The sequence below is a fragment of the Ictalurus furcatus genome, chromosome 21 (assembly GCF_023375685.1).
Source record: "Ictalurus furcatus strain D&B chromosome 21, Billie_1.0, whole genome shotgun sequence".
Taxonomy (NCBI): Eukaryota; Metazoa; Chordata; class Actinopteri; order Siluriformes; family Ictaluridae; genus Ictalurus; species Ictalurus furcatus.
The window spans coordinates 2,712,615-2,734,423 of NC_071275.1; the positions used below are offsets into that span (position 1 = coordinate 2,712,615).

The following is a 21,809-nucleotide window of genomic DNA, read 5'->3' on the forward strand; positions in this document are numbered from 1 at the left end:
CTGGTTTCATGAACATGACAATGAGTTCAGTGTTCTTCAGTGGCCTTCCCAGTCACCGCATCTGAATCCAATAGAACACCTTTGGGATGTGGTAGAACGGGAGATTCGCAGCATGAAAGTGCACCTGGAAAATCTGCAGGAATTGCTTGATGCATTCATGTCAACATGGACCAGACCTTTTGTGGAATCCATGCCATGAAGAGGCTGTTTTGAGAGCAAAGGGAGGCCCTACCCAGCATTAGTATAGTGTTCCTAATAAAGTGTTTGATGTGTGTATATCATGGGCCCAGACTCCCCGAAACCGGACAGTTGAAGAATGGAAAGAGACCAGGTGATTTTTTATAATCTTTAACTGTCCAGTTTGGGTGAGCCTGTGCCCATGATAGCCTCAGATTCCTGTTCTTAGTGGACAGGAGTGGAACCTGTTGCAGCCATACTGCACACAGTACAAACTGTGCTTTGCCACTTATCAATGAGATGAGGGGTTCATCCACCTGCATCAACCTGAGTTTCTCCCTTAACAGTTCAAGCTGTATGGTGTTAATAACACTAGAAAAAAAAAACCATAATCCTTACAGTGCTGTCTGATGTGTCCAAGTAGGAGTAGGAAAACTGGTAAGCAAACTGCAGTGAATCTTATGCAACTCTATCCAGTAGTTGAAGGTGAGCTAAGGTAGACTGTGATGAGGGAAACTGAAATAATTGTACAAGTTGTTTCAGGTGCAGTATGTTCCCTGAAATGTCCAAGAGAAAGCAATTTTCAGTATAACTGCTCCAGCCTAACTGCCAAAACAGTTTAGATTATAAAGATTTATCCAGCCTGTTCAGACTTTCAATTTATATTATTTACATTACAGTAGAACAGTAGTCACAGCTGTACAGATCAGGGTGAGGTTACTCATTCTGAAGGCCTTAAACCTAAAGAAGTAGCTTATCATCTTACCGAGGTCAGGTCATTCCTCCAGGCGAGACCATAAAAACTGAACAGTGGCAGATTAATTGCAGACAAGAGGAGATAAAAGTAGCTTTCAGCGTCACAATAATCTCATTCACACAGCAGGCTCTACAGTTCACGTGGGTAAACATCTTTAACTGGGTGAAAATTTTCTTTAAACATTTCTGTGTTGATTTGGAAGCATGTTTGGCTTGTCATCTTGCTGAACTCTCTTATCTATGGCCATGTCTTTACCTCCTGGCAAAGGTAACCAGGTTTTGGGCTGAAATATGCTTGTTCGTAATCAGATCCACTGAACCACCAGTCCCCAAAGCATCAATGATAAACCTCCAGATTTTACTTTGGTTATCAGGTGCTTTTGCCACCAAACATGCTGAAGGTGTGCATGACCAAATGTTTGATTTTGGTCTCCAATGACCACAACTCATGCTGCCAATTGCAGTTCTACTGACGCTTGCTGAAAGACTTAGCATTTTGTTAAGAAGCTCTCAGGAATGCCTTTCATTAATAGTTCAACAGTTGATTTTGAAACGTGACAACCACAAGAATCAACTAAACTGTACAATTCTAAAACTGTGAACTTTGGGCTCTTTTCCTCTCGCTTACTGTCCTCAATAATTCTGCCGGTCTCTAGATGTAGTGGTGGTGGATCACTGATGTTTTGTGGGTCGTGGTTCAAAGGTTCTTGTGCATATTGATAGCGTCATGAATTCTGCTACTGATTTCAGCTCTTATTTCTGCCAAAAACCTGGCTGCCTGAAAAGGGTCTACATGCACAAAGCTAAGAATATAAAAGAGCTTCTGCATTTTGGATTGGACTCTGATCCATCTGCATGTATCTCCAGTTTGACTTTATTTTTGTGCTGAAGTTACTGTTCTAACCTTGCTATGAATACAAACTGCATGCTAAACACCTTTGTGTTACATGAATTTAGTAGGTGCTCTTTTCTAAGGGGGAGTAAAGCAGAATCCTGTCCTAGAGCAGACCTGAGAAGTGGCTTTCTGAAACATCGGGGATTTACAATTACAACCTTCCAGTTGTTATCAGAAGTGTAACTGCTGACAGACAGGTTGTAAAGTAAACATGAATAGATCTGTGTGGTTTCTGACAGACAGTGGGACTGTGTGGTTTCTGACAGACAGTGGGACTGTGTTATCTCTAAACAGAAACTACTTAAATTACTTATAGCATTCTTTTGGATGGACTTTGGCTGCCTGAATATTACAAAGGGTTTAAAATAAAATGAAAAGATCCACCGGAATTGTTCACATTTCTTACATTTATTAAAATTACTGCATTTATATTCATAAGGCCATATGTAATAGTTATCAGTAATTATGCGTTTATCATTGACGGTTTCCACTTTATCATAAGCAAACAGTGAATTAGGGATGGCCATATATTATTTAGTGGCTCATAAATAAGACTTATCTCAGATACAGGGGCACCAACGGCAATCAGGTCTTGCCAATGCGCAGCTGCACTACATAAAGAATGGCTGTTTCAGTTTTCATACTATTATCTGTTTTGACTGACCTGTCTGGTTTTTAGTACACAAGTGGTTTCTTTTCTTTTTCTGGACATTCCAAATTGTTGTATTGGTTATACCCAATGCTTGAGCAATGGCTTTAATTGATTTTCCCCTTTTTTTTTCTCAGCTTCAAAATGGCTTGCATTTCTCCCTTAGACAGCACTCTGGTCTTCATGCTGGCTTATCCTTTTTAACAACAAATGCACAGGTGAAACGCAGGGCTCAAACAAACCAGTAGACATTCAGAGTTATTATTTGTTTAAACAGTTAACCTAACCGGGCACACCAGGGCAATAAGAAACACTTGTTAGTCACATGTTCCAATGTTTTGATCACTTGAAGAATGGGTGTGTTTAAGCAAAAGTTGCCATGTTCTAAATTGTTTAAAACTAAATTGTTTCCGTTAGCCACTGCACCTGCTATTAGACTTTTTATATTTATATTATATTTATATTAGACATCATTATAGTGTTACAGCATTTGCAAATCATGTCATAGTCAGAGTCACTCATGCAACCACAGTGATTTCTTCTAATAAGCTTTCCATTTCCTATCTAAAATGAGATTATATGAAAATTTAATACTTTATCAGTAGTTTTCACTGCTTATTTAATCTAACTTTTCATTCTTTGTTTTTCATTGTGTATTTTATTACTTGATTAATAATGTACTGAGAGATCTTTTTCACACACACACACACACACACACACACAAAAATTATAAACAAAAACTTAAAGGTTCATTTTCATTCCAGTCCAAAACAAGATGTGTGGCTCTTAATGAAACAGATTTTTCAGGAATTTATTTATTTATTATTATTTTTATTATTATTATTATTATTAAATGTCTTTCCTTGCAAATCTACAAGCGTTTACTTTCGTCGCTTTCGATTCTTAAGAGTTCCGATTTCTTAAAAATTCGTTTAAAAAAAAAAGTGTTTTAAATAAATAAATAGATAAATGGATTTATCTAAACATCTTCCTTACAGCTAAGCTTGACATTTTTTGTCACTATAGCGGCTTCTGGACCAATCCCAACGCAGCGGCGTGGAGGGGCGTGGCGCAGCTGGAAAGGCGAATCTCTACGTCATCATATGGTTTGGTGCTGATTGGAGGACTGGCTGCTGGTCCACGCGCTCGGTGTTCAGTAGCTAAAATCAAGGAGCCTAAAGCCTGTGCGCGCGCTCGCTCGCTCGCTCACTCACGTTTTGAACAGCTTGAAGCAGTTACATCACGGGTAAGTGATGTTCTTACATTCAGTTTATTTCTTTAATATTTTCGTTTCATCTCCATCATCCTCGTGTAAACTTGAAAGGTCGGTTATGAGCAGTACCATGCTAGCTACACCGCAAGCTGTCAATCACTTTAGTGCGAATTTTGTGTGTGTGTGTGTTTGTTGTTTCACTTTATTTCCGTCTAAAACGATGTCAGTATTTAATCCTTGTCTTATTTCTAAATTTTTCGAAACTAGCAGTTAAACTGTGATGTCTTTATGCAGCTGTCGTTATGTATATTTTCCTTACCGTACTGTATAGTATGCTCAGATAGTACGCATGTCCAAACTGCACACTAGCCTGCTAAAGAGTATGTGTAGTAAACAATACACGACGACGCATAGGTTCGTTTCCATAACAACAACAACCCTTTCCCTCTTTCAAGGTTGTTCAGTATATTTTGTTTCTATGTAGTTATCTATAAATGACATTGCTTTGTCCTTCAGGTTAATGTATATATTAAGGTATTAAATGTAAGGGTGCGCAAAACCTAAGTGTATACTATCTAGTATATAAGTACATGTAGGCGTAATTCACTCTTGTTTAGTTTCTCCCTATGTCGTGAAATACGTGGCTTCTACAATAAAGGAGTTCTTTAGACATTACGCACAAATGCGCATTAAATCTTTATTTTTCCTTTTCAAAACAATAAAACCTGGTACATGCAATTCAGTTTTGGCATACCATGTAGTACATCAGGCAGCTTGGACAGGATTTGGACTTTGAATGCAGGAATTCACTGCTTTAAACCCTGTAGCATTACAACACTAAACCAAATTTGCAAAGTGTCCTTGAGTCGTGTACTACAACACTGTGTGTATATAGATACACTCACCATCCACTTTAACATAACCTCATGCAGTTATCCATTCATCCAATCATGTGGCAGAAGCACGATGCATAAAATCATGCACATACTGGTCAAGAGCTTCAGTTAATGTTCACATCGAAGATCAGACTGGGGAAAATTAAGTTGTATAAATATAATATAATATAATATACCAAGAGAAATCTTGGAGTTGGAGGTGGAAAAACAGCCTAGTTTTTACATTTCAGTCCAGAGAAAATGAACTTTGTGTGCTTGCAGATTTCCAGAACATTCTGGCAAGGGTGTTCTCTTGTTATCTTCTGCTCTGTTTGTTTTGAAGACTCGGTGCTTTCTGAAATGTACGTTTCTGTGGAGACGTACGAAAGTGCCTTTTCTGCCTCGTGTCTCGAAAGTGTGTTGAAGGAGCTTTTCTGCATTATCATGTTCAAACATATTTTTTTTTTTTTACCGTGACTGTGTAAAAAAAACAAGAAAAACACGTATGTTTCACCTTAAAATACCTTTCACTCATTTGCATTTAGGAACACCAGCAGATTCCTTTGACATTTTGTAGTTTTATATTTTCTCCAAGTTAGTTGTGTAATACTAGTATTTAAGATTGTTGCACACTCAATAACACTTGTTTACTGCTTCTGCGAACACCAGGCGTTGTTTGTGCTCAGCTTATATTCAGTCCACCGAGTCTTGCGTTGCTTTGGATTACATACATTTTTTATTTCACCTCCCACTTTGTGAGTTTTAGCGAGCAGTAGGCTGGTATGCACTGATAAGGCTTGCTGTGTCAGACCAGCCAAATGTAACATGAGTCAAATGGTTTAACAGTTCTGCAGCTCTTTTTATAATGTATATATTCTTAAAGTGGGCATGTGCTACATTTTTCACATCACAGTGATTGATGAGCATTTTAGCAGGATGTAGGAGATTATTGTAATCTATTATTACATGTTTTACCTGTACCTATCACACTGGGCAGCAAAATTAAAGAACAACTTTTGCACAAAAAAAAAACAACAACATGTACCTGAAAAGTGATTCTGGTTGTCCTTAGTGATACCTGGCACATTCAGGAACATTGTGAAGTTTTATATATGTTTTTATCCCTCAGTGCTTTTCACATCTCATTCTGATTGGTCAGAATTATTATTATTTGTTTGTTTTCTTTAACAGCAGCTCTGGAAGTTGTTCCTACGAGGCGTGTCACGTATTTTATAATCATTCATAAACTTAGTCTACTACATTGGTGTCCTTTAATGACAACATACACAGGAACTTATGACTAGGTACTCCAGACTATGCAGTACACCAACCCTGGATGTCTCCACAATGTGTTGTTTAAATACAGAAATAATTTAAAATCATTTAAAAATCTGTTGACTAGGGACTTTTTTTTTTCTTCTTTTTTTTAAAAAACATTTTTTCTCTTTTTTTTACAGCTCACCAGTGCAATGCAGCACCTCAGACACTGCAAAAGTTTTGTCCATGTTTCATTTCCCATCGCTCCGAGGTATGCCTACGGCTATGTATTGTCATTAAAACGTCAGCGTATGGCTTAGTTACTTGGCGTTATGATTGTCTAGCTTTTCAGAAGACTCTACTGTTATTTATTGCTATTCTAAGTTTGTACAATAAAAATGACAAGGTTCTTGAATGTCATGCAGAATCCAAGATGTATTCTAAAGCGTTCAGTGAACACTCTTTGTTTTACTGAAAGGCCACACACTTCCTTGTGTTTCTGCAGGCAGCTGAAGAGCCGCGTCCCTGCAGTATCTGTGCGGTCAGGATTTCTCGCCCTGCATTCAGGGAGAAGTAACCAAGATCAGCAGTACTCCAGATTCAGAGGATTGAGGTTCAGATATGCAATAACTGGCCTGGTAGCTGGAACTGGAGCTGTACTGGCTTATGGACTTCATCACAATAAGGTGAAGCAGAATTGACCGCCATATTGAAATACATGAATGGATGCTGAAAGATAGTAAAATTGCCATATATTACACAACATTTTCCAAAGAAACAGGCTGCTTCTGACAAAAGGGAAATACTCTTGAAACCATATGTGTGACTGTGAATTTCCTAAGAAGGTCATAGATGATGTCATGGCACTATTGAGAGACCAGATGCACAGACTAAGACATAGAGAACTACTTTGGTACTCGGTTATCATTCCACTAATAAAACATTGGCTCTTATTGGTTATACTTAAAATTTACTAAAAAAAAATGTCCACCAGGACAATTCTGAGACTGCTTCCCTTTTTAAGGAACCAGCTGGTAGGACAAAATAATCCTGCTTAACACGAGTGAATTAAAGGATCTGTCTGATAGAATATACAACACTCTTGCATGCAACCGCTGAAGATGTTCAACTTGCAAGTTTATTAACACAGTCACTAAAATCACAGACAGTAAAGGGCTATTCATAATTCACTCTTAATTCATGAAATACTGCAAGAACTTTTCCCCTGTACATCAAGGAAACCAAGAGGAGACTGGCTAATCGTTCAGTAGCTTTGGAACACATTAACGATGTTTGATTAGTGAGAGAGAGAGAGTTATTGTGAAGCTGAGGGATTGAAGGAAGGACGAAGAAAATGAAACCTCAAAATGCAGAAATCCGTGTGGAATACACGCTGACTTCTTTACATTTTGGATTTAGATTTTCTTTTGTCCTTAACCTACATGCAGTGGCAAAACTCTTTGCTCTGTGCATGTATGCTAGCACAATACACTGTGTAAACATTATGCACAATAACAAAAAAAAAAACAATCAAGATGATGACTGTCTTGATAGCTGCTGATGATGTCACTCTAAAGGAACAAAAGAATGAGGATGTACAAAGTCAGTGTGATGAGGAAATACTGACAATCTCAGAAAAAAAAATAGCTCAGCAGAAAACCACAAAATTCTGATGAAGCTTCACAGACAATTTGGTCCTGCCTCTGCTGACAGACTGCAGAGGCTCCTGAATCTCAGGCAGTAAAGATACTGAATGTAGTGTCATTCTGGACAAAATTGTGAGTGAATGTGAAACGTGTCCGAGATACAGTAAGACCAAAACCGAAGCCTGCTGTCGGTCTACCACTGGCATCTCGGTATAATAAAACTGTTGCAGTAGATCTGCATGAACTTGAACGAGGTGTGGTTCCACGTTATTGACCAGTTCACAAGGTTTTGGTGCAGGCAGCATCCTGACCACGAAGAAGTCCTCTGAAGTAGTGAAACACTCTGTCCATATCTGGATAAGTGTGCATGGTCCACCTCAGAAACTGTTCAGTGATAGCGTGTGAGAGTTTAACAACGATGAGGTGAGAGACATGGCAGAAAACTTCTACATAGAAATAAAGAGAGCAGCCGCATACAGCATGTGGAGCAATGGACTTACGAAGCGACACAACCGAATACTTACAGAAATCATAATGATGGAGAAGACAAGGAATGGCTGTGACTGGGCTCTCATGGCCATGCAACACCATGCAAAATGTCCTCATCAGTTGGTGCTTGGACAGAATCCCAACCTGCCCTCTATGTTAACAGACCAGCCCCTATATCTTTAGAGGGCACCACAAAAAGTGAGTGGGTGGCAAAGCACATCTCTGCTTTACATGCATCAAGAAAGGCTTTCACAGAAGCAGAATGTTCAGAAAGCATACGGACAGCACTGTGTAAACAACTGCGTCAGACAGATATGAGATATGAAATGGGTGACGAAGTGTACTGCAAGAGAGTTGATCGTCCAGAGTGGAAAGGACCAGTAGTTGGCATTGGCCAGGATGTTGCAGTGGTGTTTGTCAGACATTGAGGAACCTGCATTAGAGTACACTACCTCAGACTAAGAAAAGTAAATACAGAGAGCGGAGATCAACATGTCATAAAGGATTATGCCAAAAATGACACAAACACTGTGCAAAGACAGGATATGACAGGAGCTGCTGTCAGCAACATGGAGGGAACAGAAACTAACGAGATGCAGCAGAGTTCGATGCACACAGGGGTAGAATGAAGCAGCGCAGCACACAAGTGATGACATAGGTACACGTATTGATACAGCGCAGGGAAGTGATGTTCGTCTAAAAACAGGGTAAGTTCTGAAATACGGAGACACTGGGGCTTTGCACACAGCGATGTACTAGGGCGTGCATGCAAAGCTCCTGGTATTAACTGCTGCTCATTGGGCCATAGGCCGTATGTTGTAGGCAATAAAGATTCAGTTGACCGATCAAGTTTAGAGAGTCTTCAGATAGAACCCACTCTTACTGATGTTAATCCCACAAATGTGATTGAGGATGTATGGGTAACAAAAGATCTATCCTTTGACCTAGCCAAACAAGGGAAAGAGTTGGAGACACCCTCAAGGAAACACTCTCTGGACTGGTACCGAAAGCATGGTTAGTGGCCAAGGGTTTTGAGGAGTTAGAGGTGTTAGAGCTGCAAAAGGATTCACCCACATTTGCTTCAGAGTCTCTTCGACTGCTTGTTTTTGTCAAAGACAGTGGACACTTCATTCCATGGATATAAAATCTGCATTTCTACAGGGAATAGAACTGTCACATGATCTATACATCAGGCCTCCTCTTGAGGCTACCTGTGAAGGAACATTTATGGAAAAGTGTGTATGGTCTGGCAGATGCTTCATTATACTGGTACAACATTATAATGAAGGAAATGGTGCTGAAAGCAAGAGGAAAAATATCCAAGGTTGATCCAGCTGTTTTATGTTGGCTAGATCAAAACTGCACTGTTTCGCTCTTGCCATGAAAATGATGCTGACATGGCATTAAAATAACAATAAATAAATCCAGGCAACCAAAACATAACAATGAGCAAGCACATAGGTGCATCCACAGGGCAAGTGGACTAGTTAATGAATGCATCATTTGTCCACCCTTGGTTCTTTTGTCTGAGCTGTAATGCTTCTGAAAATATAGTGTCTGCACATATAGAATATTCTTATTACAGTTTTACTGGTAATAAGAAGAAGGCCTTAGCAGGAGCTTCCCAAACATGTGAGAAAGGCAGTGGAACCTTATTTCTCATCTGAGATGTTTTTTCTCAACCAAATCTGCTTGTAGCTAATTCAGAATCCAGTCTAGGAAGATAACCGAGTAGTCCTGGGATTCAAACTCAACATCTAGCAGGTTAGCGGAAGTGAAGGTTTTTGTGCACTCAAAGACTGAAGCCTCAGTAGCTGGTTTTATTCAGAAATGGCTATTGTTTGTCTGACTGTGCTGCTGGTTCTTATTCCAGTGTTATTATTTAACCTAAAGGAAATGGTTCTGTTTTTTCTAACGTGTAAGCATCTGATGTGGATACACCCACCAAGATAATTGAGCCTGAAGTATGGAAGGGTGTGGTGGCTGGAAGAAATACTGTCATGGCAGTTATAGTGTCACGGTTCCATGGTTAGTCGAAGTGTATAGTGCATTTTGTTTTTATGTCTCTGACACCAGAGGCATTGTGGTTTGTGGTAATAAACTCGTGTTTTCTGACTTTAGACTGGCTATTGAGACTTTGCATAATTTAAGCAGAAAATGTTTCTGTCTGAATAGGTTTATTGCAATAACTAACTAGTTAGGTAAAGTTCGTCATAACAGACTTTGATGTTGGCTTGAGAAAGCAAGTCTGAATGATACATAGAGAGCCAATTGTTATAGAGTTGATTAGATAGATAGAAAGATTAGATAGAATAAAAGCTTAGAGTCTAAAGGGCATCTGGGTGTTTAAATTTGTGAGGAAAAAAATGCAGTGAATGTCCTCCTGTCAAAGCAGAACCTTTGGTGTGTCATTATGCTACTGCCTTCAAATTAGAAAAAAAGATGACAAATGAGAGGGAGCCACACAAAGTCCAACTTTCCTCCGATCCTTCCTCCAATCATATTGCTATTCAAAATGAATGGATCACAGATTGAGACGTTGCATGAGACCTTGTAGAATATAATTACATAAAAAACTTTGTGCGCTATACAATACTGTACTGCAATAAACGCATAACTAATGAAAAAGGCAAACTACTGAGTCATGTGTACTTTCTGTCAAAGCAGTGCCTCCATGTCGTCAAATCATTTCTCATTTCGTCTTTGTTCTCAATTCATTCTCTAGGCAGAGCAGGCGACGATTCCGGTGACTCGGACAAACTCCCTACCAGTTTACAGCCAGGAAGAAGTTATAAAACATTGCTCCATTGAAAAGGGCGTATGGGTCACTTACAAAGGAGGCGTCTATGATATCACTGACTTTGTGGCCATCCATCCGGGCGGTGACAAAATCCTTCTAGCCGCGGGTAAGGCTTTAGAACCCTTTTGGGCACTTTATGCTGTGCACGGTCAAGAGCATATTCTGGAAATTCTGTCTGAGTATAAAATTGGCATTCTTCGAGCAGAGGACAACAAGAAGGAGGACATTGAAACAGCAGATCCTTATTCTACTGACCCTGCTCGTCATCCTGCTCTCATTGTGAACAGTTTAAAACCCTTCAATGCTGAACCACCGCCTGCCATACTTACTGATAGTTACATCACCCCTTCTGCCATCTTTTTCAAGCGAAACCACCTTCCTGTTCCCCGTGTGGATCCTAAAACGTACAGGCTGAAAATTGAGGGCCTGCCTGGCGGTACTGTGTCTCTGACTTTGGATGATCTTAAGTCTCATTTTCCTAAACATACAATAATGGCCACCCTCCAGTGTGCTGGGAACCGTCGTTCTGAGATGAACAAAGTGAAGCAGGTCAAAGGTCTAAACTGGGGAATTGCAGCGATCAGTAATGCTACATGGTCGGGTGCTTATCTAAGAGATGTACTGTACCATTACGGCTTTGGTCCAGAGGTGGCAGCTAAAGCACGGCATGTGCAGTTTGAAGGTTTAGACGCGGATGTGACTGGTACAGCATATGGAGCATCGATCCCGTTAAACAAGGCCATGAGTGAAGAGGGAGATGTCCTGTTAGCATACGAAATGAATGGAGAGGATCTCCCTGCGGATCATGGCTTCCCCGTCCGGGTCATTGTTCCTGGAGTTGTTGGAGCCCGAAATGTCAAATGGCTCGGCAAGATAGTCATTAGCGAAGAGGAAAGTCAGAGTCACTGGCAGCAGAATGATTACAAAGGCTTTTCACCAGGCACTGATTGGGACACAGTGGACTTTAAATCAGCCCCTTCCATCCAGGAGCTTCCTATTCAGTCAGCCATTACAAATCTGACAGATGGTTCCTCGGTAGACCGAGACATGGAGAACGTGACTGTTAAAGGTTATACCTGGAGCGGTGGAGGAAGGGAGGTTGTGAGGGTCGACATCTCATTGGATGGAGGGAAGACGTGGCACGTGGCCAAACTACAGAATAGCGAGGAGAGAGAAATTTCTGCACCTTCTCCTCCACCTGGTCGAGCTTGGGCCTGGAAATTTTGGGAAATAACAATTCCATTACCAGAAGGAGCTCAGGAGCTGGAGGTTGTTTGCAAAGCAGTCGACAGTAGTTACAATACCCAACCAGACTCTATGCCACCTATTTGGAACTTGAGAGGTGTTCTTAGCAACGCTTGGCATCGAATCAGGGTGAAAGTGAAATGAGGATTTGGATGAAAACCCAAAGTAGTGAAACTTTACTCAGGGAAACAAATTTGTCATACTTTATATGGCTCCAAGTGTTTAGGTGTTCCACTATGACAGCTTGAAATGTTGATTTAGGCTACAGTTTTAGCATCATTTCAATGAACAGGCCACAAAGCTGGATGAGCTTGAGGTTTTGAGTTCCACAACCAACATTACAATCACAACTTTACATATTTTGTGTTGACTATGCACAATGGGAAATCCTATTTGCGTCACTTCTTACCTCGTTTTTCAGTTTATCTTTGCCAATTCTTATTCATATGCATCCGTACATTTGGGACTTCGGTACATAACTGTAGTATCCATACACTCACACACAACTGTACTCATAAAAATGTGGCAAGATATCATTTTCATTGTTATAGATATTTCATTCAGTGCACGCAGGATTGGCTTAGAAAGAATAATGTGTTGAAACAGTTACGGTCCTCTGCTGGTGACAGGAAGGTTTTGAATTCATGTTTCAGCACTGCCAAATAGTTACTGCTGGGCCATTGAACAAAATCCTTCTCAATTGTGGTTAAATGGCATTCAGCCTCACTTCTAAATCACCTAATGTGTCTCTCAAATAAAAATGTAATGTCGGTGAAATTGGCTTTCTTTTTAGAATGGGGCAGTAGATGTTGTTTAGCACATGTCTAAAGTGCCTGGTGGTTTAAAAGTCAGTTATTTAGGAACTGCAAAGAATATGGATCTTCTCTCTTCAGACATTTTACAGATATCGTAAAATAGGGCATCTTCCATAGAAAACATGCACTACATGGCCAAGAGTGTGGGCATCTGATCATCACATCCATATGTGGGCCTTCTCCAAACCCTTGCCACAAAGTTGGAAGCGTACAGTGAACTCGATGCATGGTCACGTCCACGTTTTTCTCACGGAGTGCATTTACATCCAGTGCTGTGCCGGAAGCCATTGATCATTACCTTGAGCTGTCAAAATACCTGAGGAAAAGATGACATTTTATACTTGCTGCTTTTGGTGTATGACGCTCACTGCCAAGGTTTTATGTTCTCTGAAAGTGTGAAAGCTCAGCGCAGAGTTAAACCTTTGGGAAGCCTCACAAGATGGGATTCAGCAATGCCGGGAAGAACCACCCTCACGTCTGAGGTGTTTTAACTGACTCGAACTCATTACTAAATAAGTTTTGTGTTATATTAGTGTGATGTATTTAATATTTGATTTTATAACAAGAAAAACGTATTAATATTATTCTGTATTAATCATTGAAAGATGACCGCTATGGCTGAATAAGGACCGTAAGCTTCCTGAGATTCGACCGGAAATATATAGGCTGCATGCCGTGCATAGAGTCTGTTGTCTAGAATGTATTTGCATGTTGTAGCATTACAATTTCCCTTCACTGGAACTAAGGATCCAATACATGTTCCAGCATAACAGTCCCCCTGTGGACAAAAATCGAGGTCCATAAAGACGTGGTTTGCCAAGCATAGAGTGGAAGAACCTCAACCTGACCTCAACCACACTGATCACCTTTGGGATGAACTGTTAATGCCGATTGTGCCGCAGGCCTCCTCGCCCAACATCAGTGCCTGACCTCACTAATGCTCTTGTGGCTTAATGGGCAAATCCCTACAACCACGATCCAGAATCTATTGGAAAGCCTTCCCAGAAGAGTGGAGGTTATTATAACAGCAGTAGGGTGGGACGGGGAACGGGGGGACTAAATCTGGAATGGGATGTTCAACAGGAACATGGGTGTGATGGTCGGGTGTCCACCAACTTTTGGTCATATAGTGTAACATTGTTGACTTGGTCATAAAAACCCAAGTGAAATTTTTAACCAATTGGAGTTAGATTTTTGTGTCAGCTGCACGAACACTTGCCGTAACTGTTAAAACATTAGATGCTGAAAGTGACTCATCATCCTATAAACAGGGTCTTTTCTCCTTGGGGGATGAGGTTCCAAGATGATGGCGTGTCAAGGTAACATTTAGTACTGAAAAACTTTCATTTATAGTTAATTTTCCCTATCTCGTTTACCCTAGCTAGAGAAACAAGCACACGATTTCATTCCATTCACAATTTACACCGCACCAGTGTTAAGGTACTCCGACTAGCATGTAGGTGATGCTTGTCATTTGTTTCTTTTGCTGATTTAGGACACCTCAGTGATCCAAATGTGAATGTTCACGTGTGTGCAAGTGAAGTAATATTTATCTTAAATCAGATTATTTTTAATCATTAATGCAAGCAAAGCAGTCACGCTGTACATCCCTGTTTAAAGCCATGCACCACTTCTTCCAGCTAATTTATGTTCTCATTAGGTGCTGTGATTTACTATACAATAGACAGTACTGTGCAAAATCTTAGCATGAAGAAATGCTCTAAAGTAAATATTTAAAAAAATTTTTTACTACATTAACGCTTTCTACACACTTCTATAAAGCACAGTAAAGAGAACTAAACTAAAAGTCACTATTTGGTGTGACAACCTCGTGTCTTTTGTCTCATCTATAGTTTGTGTAGTTTTACAGGAAATTGGCTGGTAAATTTTTCTTATCATCTTGGAGAACCTTGGCAGGTCTTCTGGGGTCTTTGACTGTCACACTTCCTCCTGTTTTTGCAGGTAATCCCTTATAGCCTGCATTTTATTTAGTCTGAAAGTGGTCTATTATGCTATATGCTACCTTCTTTACTGGCATACTTTTTTTTTTCTTCTTTTCTGTAACATTTAATTTTGGTTGGAAAAGTAATGTTTGGAAAACAATGTTTTTACTGACTCAATAATGCAGTCATAAAGTCATAAAATAAACAATTTACAAAATTAGTATTAAAACAGATTGGTGTGCCTAAGACTTGCACATCACTGTATATACATACTGTATACACATAATCAGCAGAAGTACTATCTGTTTAGGAAGCAAAAGGGGTGAGTTTGTTAGGGTTGAGATTACAGCTAGCATTACGATAACAGCTTTACGTGTTTTGAATCAAAACAGAGCTAACTCAACAGGATTTGTTGTGTTAGCTGTCCACAATGGGGATACCTATTTACATTTCATCTGAATATTTGGCTCACAATATCTCTTCACTGTCTCACTTTCTGAAAGTGCCTTTTTTTTTTTTTTAATCTAAGTAAAGTCACTTAAGTCCATGGAAATAAATCATTTCATTGATGACAGCTGTATGATAATTACTTTTGAACATGATTGGTTCATTCTGAACACAGCCACACCCCCAATTATAAAAGGGTATACACACTTATGCAATTAGGTTATTTTAAGTTGTTGGGTCTTTTGTTTTTGTTTTCTTTCCTATTTTCCCCTTAAAATGTTTTTTGTTTTTCATAAAAATTTTTTAGATGTTGTAATTTCACATTGAGGGCGGAAAAAAAATTCTGGCATGATTTACCTTGGTTTATTTTTTCTTTATTTTATTTTTGACATGACAAAAACCTGCCATTTTAACAGGTGTGTGTAGACTTTTTATATCCATTGTATGTTTAAACAGAATACAGTAAGTGTGCCTATAGAAGCATGTGGAAAGCTGCATTTATGCAGCGCATTCACAGTATACCGCAGTGTCGTTGAATTCTCTAATCCGATTGGTCAGAAGATTTTGATTAATTTTGTATAACAGCAGCTCTTACAGTAGTTCCAGCTGTGATTCCACCTGTGATTCGAATCATATAGAATCAATCACTTCTATAGTAACAACTCATTCAAAGGGAATTTTATGTCTAATAAATTAATGATTTTAAAAATGTTATTTAATAAAAATTAAAAATATTGATTTGGTGTAATTTTATATAAGGAGGCATTTATTTAACATTTATGGAAAGAGTCTTGAGTAACAGTCAGTAAGTTTTATGATACAGGAGCAATGTCTGGGCACAGGAGTTTACACTTTCTGGTTTCTGGATAAAATGACTAACTGCATTTTTTTTTAATTATTATCTCATTATCTTCAGCTTCAAGGCTGGTGAGGGAACGACTGTTTACAAAGACTATTTATGATTATTGTTAGTATAATGTAACTAGGAACTGTTTCTTCTGCAAAATTAAATGTAACTATAAATGGTTATAAAGTGTGATAGAGTTGTTCTTGCAAATTGCTGTTATAAGAGGAATAAAAACACTTTTGGCCGTACTGTTATAGGAAAATAAACCACTTCATGTTATGCAGTATCATACCACCCGATCATGGATTATTTTCCCATAACAGCATGTCCTGTCATATTTTATTTCTTACACATCATATATCAGACAAAATGGAATTATGCTTTTATGGACCACATGGAGCATGGATCTCCAACCTCGTTTTGGAGAGTTTGATTTGTTTAGACAAGCTTTTATGCCTGCTTATAGGGTCAAATCCTGAACAAAACATTTTGATTCTCTTACCCAGTTGGCCTAGAAGATGTTAAGGCCATTAAGCTGATTGTTGGAAACATTGCCCATGCATCAATTTCATAAAGGTTCCAGTATAAAGTATTATGTTTAATATCCTGCAAATAAAATACTTTAAAAAAAAAAAAAAAAAAAAAAAAAAAAAAAAACCCAAAACATTATAACACTTTATAATACTTCAACTTGAAATTTTCAAGTGATTCTTAATTTGCTATTTATTAGGTATTTGAGTAACTGAATTTATATTGAAGCATGCTGCATGATACTTTATGTACGTTTTATGTTTTAGCATGTGTTTATATGTTTAGACGTTATTTAATATGTTGGTTGTGTTGTATTAAGCCCTATTGTTAATTGCCCCTTGTGGGATTAATAACATTGTAATTCTATAACCTGTTTAATACAAAATGTATAGATTAAGATTGCAAAGTAATTTATTTGTTTATGATTCCAACTTCTTATACTTAATATTGTTCAATCATTTATTCATCTTTTAGTAAGCGCTTTATACTGGTCTGGATTGCAGAGAACCCGGAATAAAATCCAGGGAGAACATGCACAACTTTTTACATAGTTTAATATTGTTAGAAGACTGTTTAATTAAAACAAAATGTTATATAATCACATAATACTTTTAAATGTATAGATTATAAGACTAAAAAAATGCATTATTATTAAAAACCTCATTTTCTTTCTTTTGGAAAGTTTAGTCACATTATTACACTGTATATTTATTATTCACACCAGGTAATTATTTGATGGAATGATTAATGATGGGATAATTTAGTGTTAAATTTACATCCTGCCTTGTTGAGATTTATTCATTCATCTCAGTTAAATTAATATACTTAATAAATTTTCTTTTGCACTTGCTGCAAGTGTTGGAAAATATTCTTAAATACCACCCATAATGATTTTGACTTTGAGTAACGGGAAAAAACAGACAGTACACACCTGAATTTTGACTCAATAATTTATTGCGCATCACAATCACATGGAATGTGTGGTTCATAAGAGTACAGGACCGTACCATTAAGTATGGCACCATGTTCTCAAGACACTGCCAGACTTCAACAGACAAAGCAAACATAAACATAAGAAAGCAAGATGGTGCCCGTAATGTAAGAACAATCTCTATGCTAGTGAGAATGCTAAATCTTTGACGTGACGAGCATACTGGCGATTCAACTGGGAGAAATACTCTTAATATTCTTCTCCCTCCTCCTCTCCTTCTCCCTCAATGGAATCAACACCAACTTCCTCGTAATCCTTCTCCAGGGCAGCCATGTCCTCTCTGGCCTCAGAGAACTCTCCCTCCTCCATACCCTCTCCTACATACCAGTGCACAAATGCACGCTTGGCATACATCAGGTCGAACTTGTGGTCGAGCCTGGCCCAAGCCTCTGCAATAGCTGTGGTGTTGCTAAGCATGCACACAGCTCTCTGGACCTTGGCAAGGTCTCCACCGGGCACCACAGTGGGTGGCTGGTAGTTGATACCAACTTTGAAGCCAGTTGGGCACCAGTCCACAAACTGGATGGTACGCTTGGTCTTAATGGTGGCAATGGCAGCGTTGACATCTTTAGGTACAACGTCACCACGGTACAGCAAGCAGCAGGCCATGTACTTGCCATGACGTGGGTCACATTTGACCATCTGATTGGCTGGCTCAAAGCAAGCATTAGTGATCTCAGCCACTGAAAGCTGCTCGTGGTAAGCTTTCTCAGCTGAGATAACTGGAGCGTATGTGGCCAGAGGGAAGTGGATGCGAGGGTAGGGCACCAAGTTGGTCTGGAACTCGGTCAGATCAACATTCAGGGCACCATCAAATCGGAGGGAGGCTGTGATGGAGGACACAATCTGACTGATCAGCCGGTTAAGGTTGGTGTAGGTAGGGCGCTCAATGTCTAGGTTTCTACGGCAGATGTCATAGATGGCCTCGTTATCGACCATGAAAGCACAGTCGGAGTGCTCGAGAGTGGTGTGAGTGGTCAGGATGGAGTTGTAGGGCTCTACCACAGCGGTGGAGACCTGTGGAGCTGGGTAGATGGAGAACTCCAGCTTAGACTTCTTGCCATAGTCAACAGAGAGACGCTCCATCAGCAAGGAGGTGAAACCAGATCCAGTTCCACCCCCAAAGCTGTGGAAGACCAGGAAGCCCTGGAGACCAGTGCACTGGTCAGCCTGTGGAGAAGAGACAATGAAAAATGATGGTTAAAATAAATAGCATAATGTATGATTTAAAAAAAAATAAATAAAAAGGTTCCAGCTTCTCACCAGTTTGCGGATTCTGTCAAGCACCAGGTCGATGATCTCTTTGCCGATGGTGTAATGTCCACGAGCGTAGTTGTTGGCTGCATCCTCCTTTCCAGTGATCAGCTGCTCAGGGTGGAAGAGCTGGCGGTAAGTGCCTGTGCGAACCTCATCTGAGGAACAATATAAAGATGATTATGATGAATCAACAATTTACAACTGCGGTTATCAACTGAAGGATTAAGAAAGAATGGAGTCACAATCCTTTGCTTACCGATCACAGTGGGCTCCAGATCCACAAACACTGCCCTGGGGACGTGCTTGCCAGCTCCAGTCTCACTGAAGAAGGTGTTGAAGGAATCATCACCTCCACCGATGGTCTTGTCACTAGGCATCTGTCCATCAGGCTGAATACCGTGCTCAAGGCAGTACAGCTCCCAGCAGGCATTTCCAATCTGGACACCAGCCTGGCCGACGTGGATGGAGATACACTCACGCTGTGGGTAAAGAAAAAAAGCAAGGAGTGTTAAGAGTATTATTAGTAGTTAATTACATCAAACCGCATATTTAGAACTCAGAGTCAACATCAGCAAGGCTCTTTACACCTGACACACCTTTTGAAACTGGCAAATGCGCTGGTGAAAAGGGCCATGCATGCCCACAAAAACCACACCCTTGTTTGTACTTTTGTAAGCACCATTTCAGAAACAAGAGCCTGTTAATGAATGTCCTAATATACTAAGTGTTCTAGAAATGATGAAACCAGGCGTGTGTTAATATTTAATAGTGTTTAATATTTAATTTTAATATGTAATGAGGTCAGGTTGTTTAGTACATAGCCCGAGACAGACATCCTGACCTTGCACAATGACTCACAGATCCCAAAGCACCCCCCCCCCCACCTTTTTTTTTTTATTTTTTTTATTTATTTTTTTTTACACAAATGTATCATACAATCTTAAACTTATCCATTAAATCAGGACCAGTGTGTGGTGCTGTTATAAGAGAAGTAGGTCTAAGCTTGAGAAGGCAAGGCGTGTATTCCTGAATGTTCCGCAGAGGGCTGGTCTAGCCTAGATCACGCCACTTATCCCCCCACCTCCCTGCCTCTTTTTCCACAATCTGCTGTCTCCTTCCTTCTCCTCCTCCCCCATTCGCTCCATCTTTGACTCCACCCTGCTGTCGCTGTGGGATTTGCACATTTCCTGCCTGAGTCGTGCCGTTGCCTGGCAACAGGACTTCAGATTCAAATGGACTGTGAAAACTAGCATTGTCTATGTCTGAATAGTCAACGTTTATACAGAATTGTCCATGGGTGCTGTATTATAAAATGCTTTTGCAGATAGGACACAATACATAGATTTATAATACAGACACCCATCCTCCCATCTGTTCAATGACAAATGGCACATTTGGGGGATTTCTCCTTTTGTTACAGCCAATATAGCTCCAAGGGCACAGCAGGGTGGAGGGCCATCACCCCCTCCGTTCCTCTGTAAGGAACTAGCACATATCTAATCAGATTTACATATGAATATCCTGATAACGGAACCAGGAAAGTCGTTTACAGTACAATGGTCAGTGTTCTCCACACGAACCCTACAGAAACTCAGCAAGTGCTGCTAAAATCTAGGTCAGAATGAATTTTTTTTTTAAAATGGCAGGCTGTCCATGTCACAGCCGAATAGACACGTTTCAATTCTAAATCTTGTTATTTCGCTCAGAAAAACTCGTTTCAATGTTCAATATTTATGATCTTTTGCAGCGAAAAACGTAATCTTAACACGACGTCCGTCGTGGCTTTTATAGCTAGCTACAGCAGACAGAGACAAAGGCGGGAAGCGCGCGCCGATACAAGAACGGCATTTCGCCTACGTCAGCTCCCTCAGTCTTGACAGAAAAGAAAATGGCCGTAAATCCGATTAAACCATTCGGTTAATCGTTTAGGCTGATGTTAATGTTAAGTCAACATGTCGTATGTCTGCTATTAGAAGTTCTGGATGCTTTTCTGGTCTTTTGTCTGATATTTGCTCGTTTCAAACCGCTAACCATTAGCTAACTGGTTTCCCGCGCCCGCCAAGCACGAGGAGCATCAGCCACAGCACAATCTGCGCAGTCTATACGCTGTTTCATTTCATTGCAATAATAAAACGATTACTGCGTAAATAATGCGCAGACTTCAACGCATTAGTCACTTTTTACGAGATTTCATTTTTATGACCAATACCAAAGCTTTTTTGACCGCTATTCACACGCGGGCGTATTTAAAATAAGCAACAACCGAAAATAAATTATTTACGGTTTTGTTCTAAATATCACTTACCATTTTGATACGTATAAAAAGAAACCGGCTCGGAGGAAGAAGAGTTCTGTGGGTTTCACTCGCCGGTGAAATTCGTTACCTTGTCCGACAGTTAAGAGTCGATGTAGTAACTGCGTTACTGGCCCCGTGGCGCCCCTCTTTATAAAGGCCCGCGGTGCTGAAGGGGGCGGTCTCATGAATAAATAACCAGTCCTGGCTTTATGTGCAGGTTGCCAGATTGATAAAGAGCCCTGTCTTTGTCTACACTTTGTCGGGTTTACACTCTACGATTTTCGGCCTGATTTTCCTGTCGCAGACAAAAATCGCACGTCGTGAAATAATTCCTTGGTTGTGAGTTAAGATCCGTGTCTTAGAATACATCATGTGACCTGATCACCAGCGACTGATTTAGTGCACAAACACAAACCAGGAAAAAAAATCTGGAAGTGTGAGAGTTTGACATCTGCTACGATCAAGTCCAAATACAGTAGTGTTTTTAAAAATATCCTTCTGTTTATATAAGTCTTTTTTCTGTATGAGCCTGGATCTCTGTTATTTATTTATTTATTGGTTTGTTTGTTTATTTTAGATCTTAAGGGATGTTTATATAAACTGGCATGGATAGAAGGTTATTACACAGTTTGTTATAGAATTCAGCCAACATTTTGTTGGGATTTTGTCATCTTGTGCAG

General features: G+C 39.7%; 2 protein-coding genes across 2 annotated transcripts; one reads left to right on the top strand and one right to left on the bottom strand.

Moving 5' to 3' along the window:
• Positions 1-3,491: 3,491 nt before the first annotated feature.
• suox (sulfite oxidase) lies at positions 3,492-16,718 on the top strand. Its single transcript, XM_053652522.1, has 4 exons — positions 3,492-3,723; positions 6,023-6,093; positions 6,328-6,508; positions 10,683-16,718. Exons 2-4 carry the CDS (start codon positions 6,035-6,037, stop codon positions 12,144-12,146), a joined length of 1,704 nt encoding a protein of 567 aa, XP_053508497.1. The 5' UTR covers positions 3,492-3,723; positions 6,023-6,034; the 3' UTR covers positions 12,147-16,718.
• A 799-nt stretch (positions 16,719-17,517) lies between these two features.
• LOC128624794 (tubulin alpha-1B chain) lies at positions 17,518-21,290 on the bottom strand. The gene is made up of 4 exons (XM_053652523.1): positions 21,139-21,290; positions 19,090-19,312; positions 18,840-18,988; positions 17,518-18,746 (listed from the first exon to the last, which is right to left on the bottom strand). The coding sequence occupies exons 1-4, from the start codon at positions 21,139-21,141 to the stop codon at positions 17,766-17,768; spliced, it is 1,356 nt and encodes a 451-aa protein (XP_053508498.1). The 5' UTR covers positions 21,142-21,290; the 3' UTR covers positions 17,518-17,765.
• Positions 21,291-21,809: the final 519 nt, after the last annotated feature.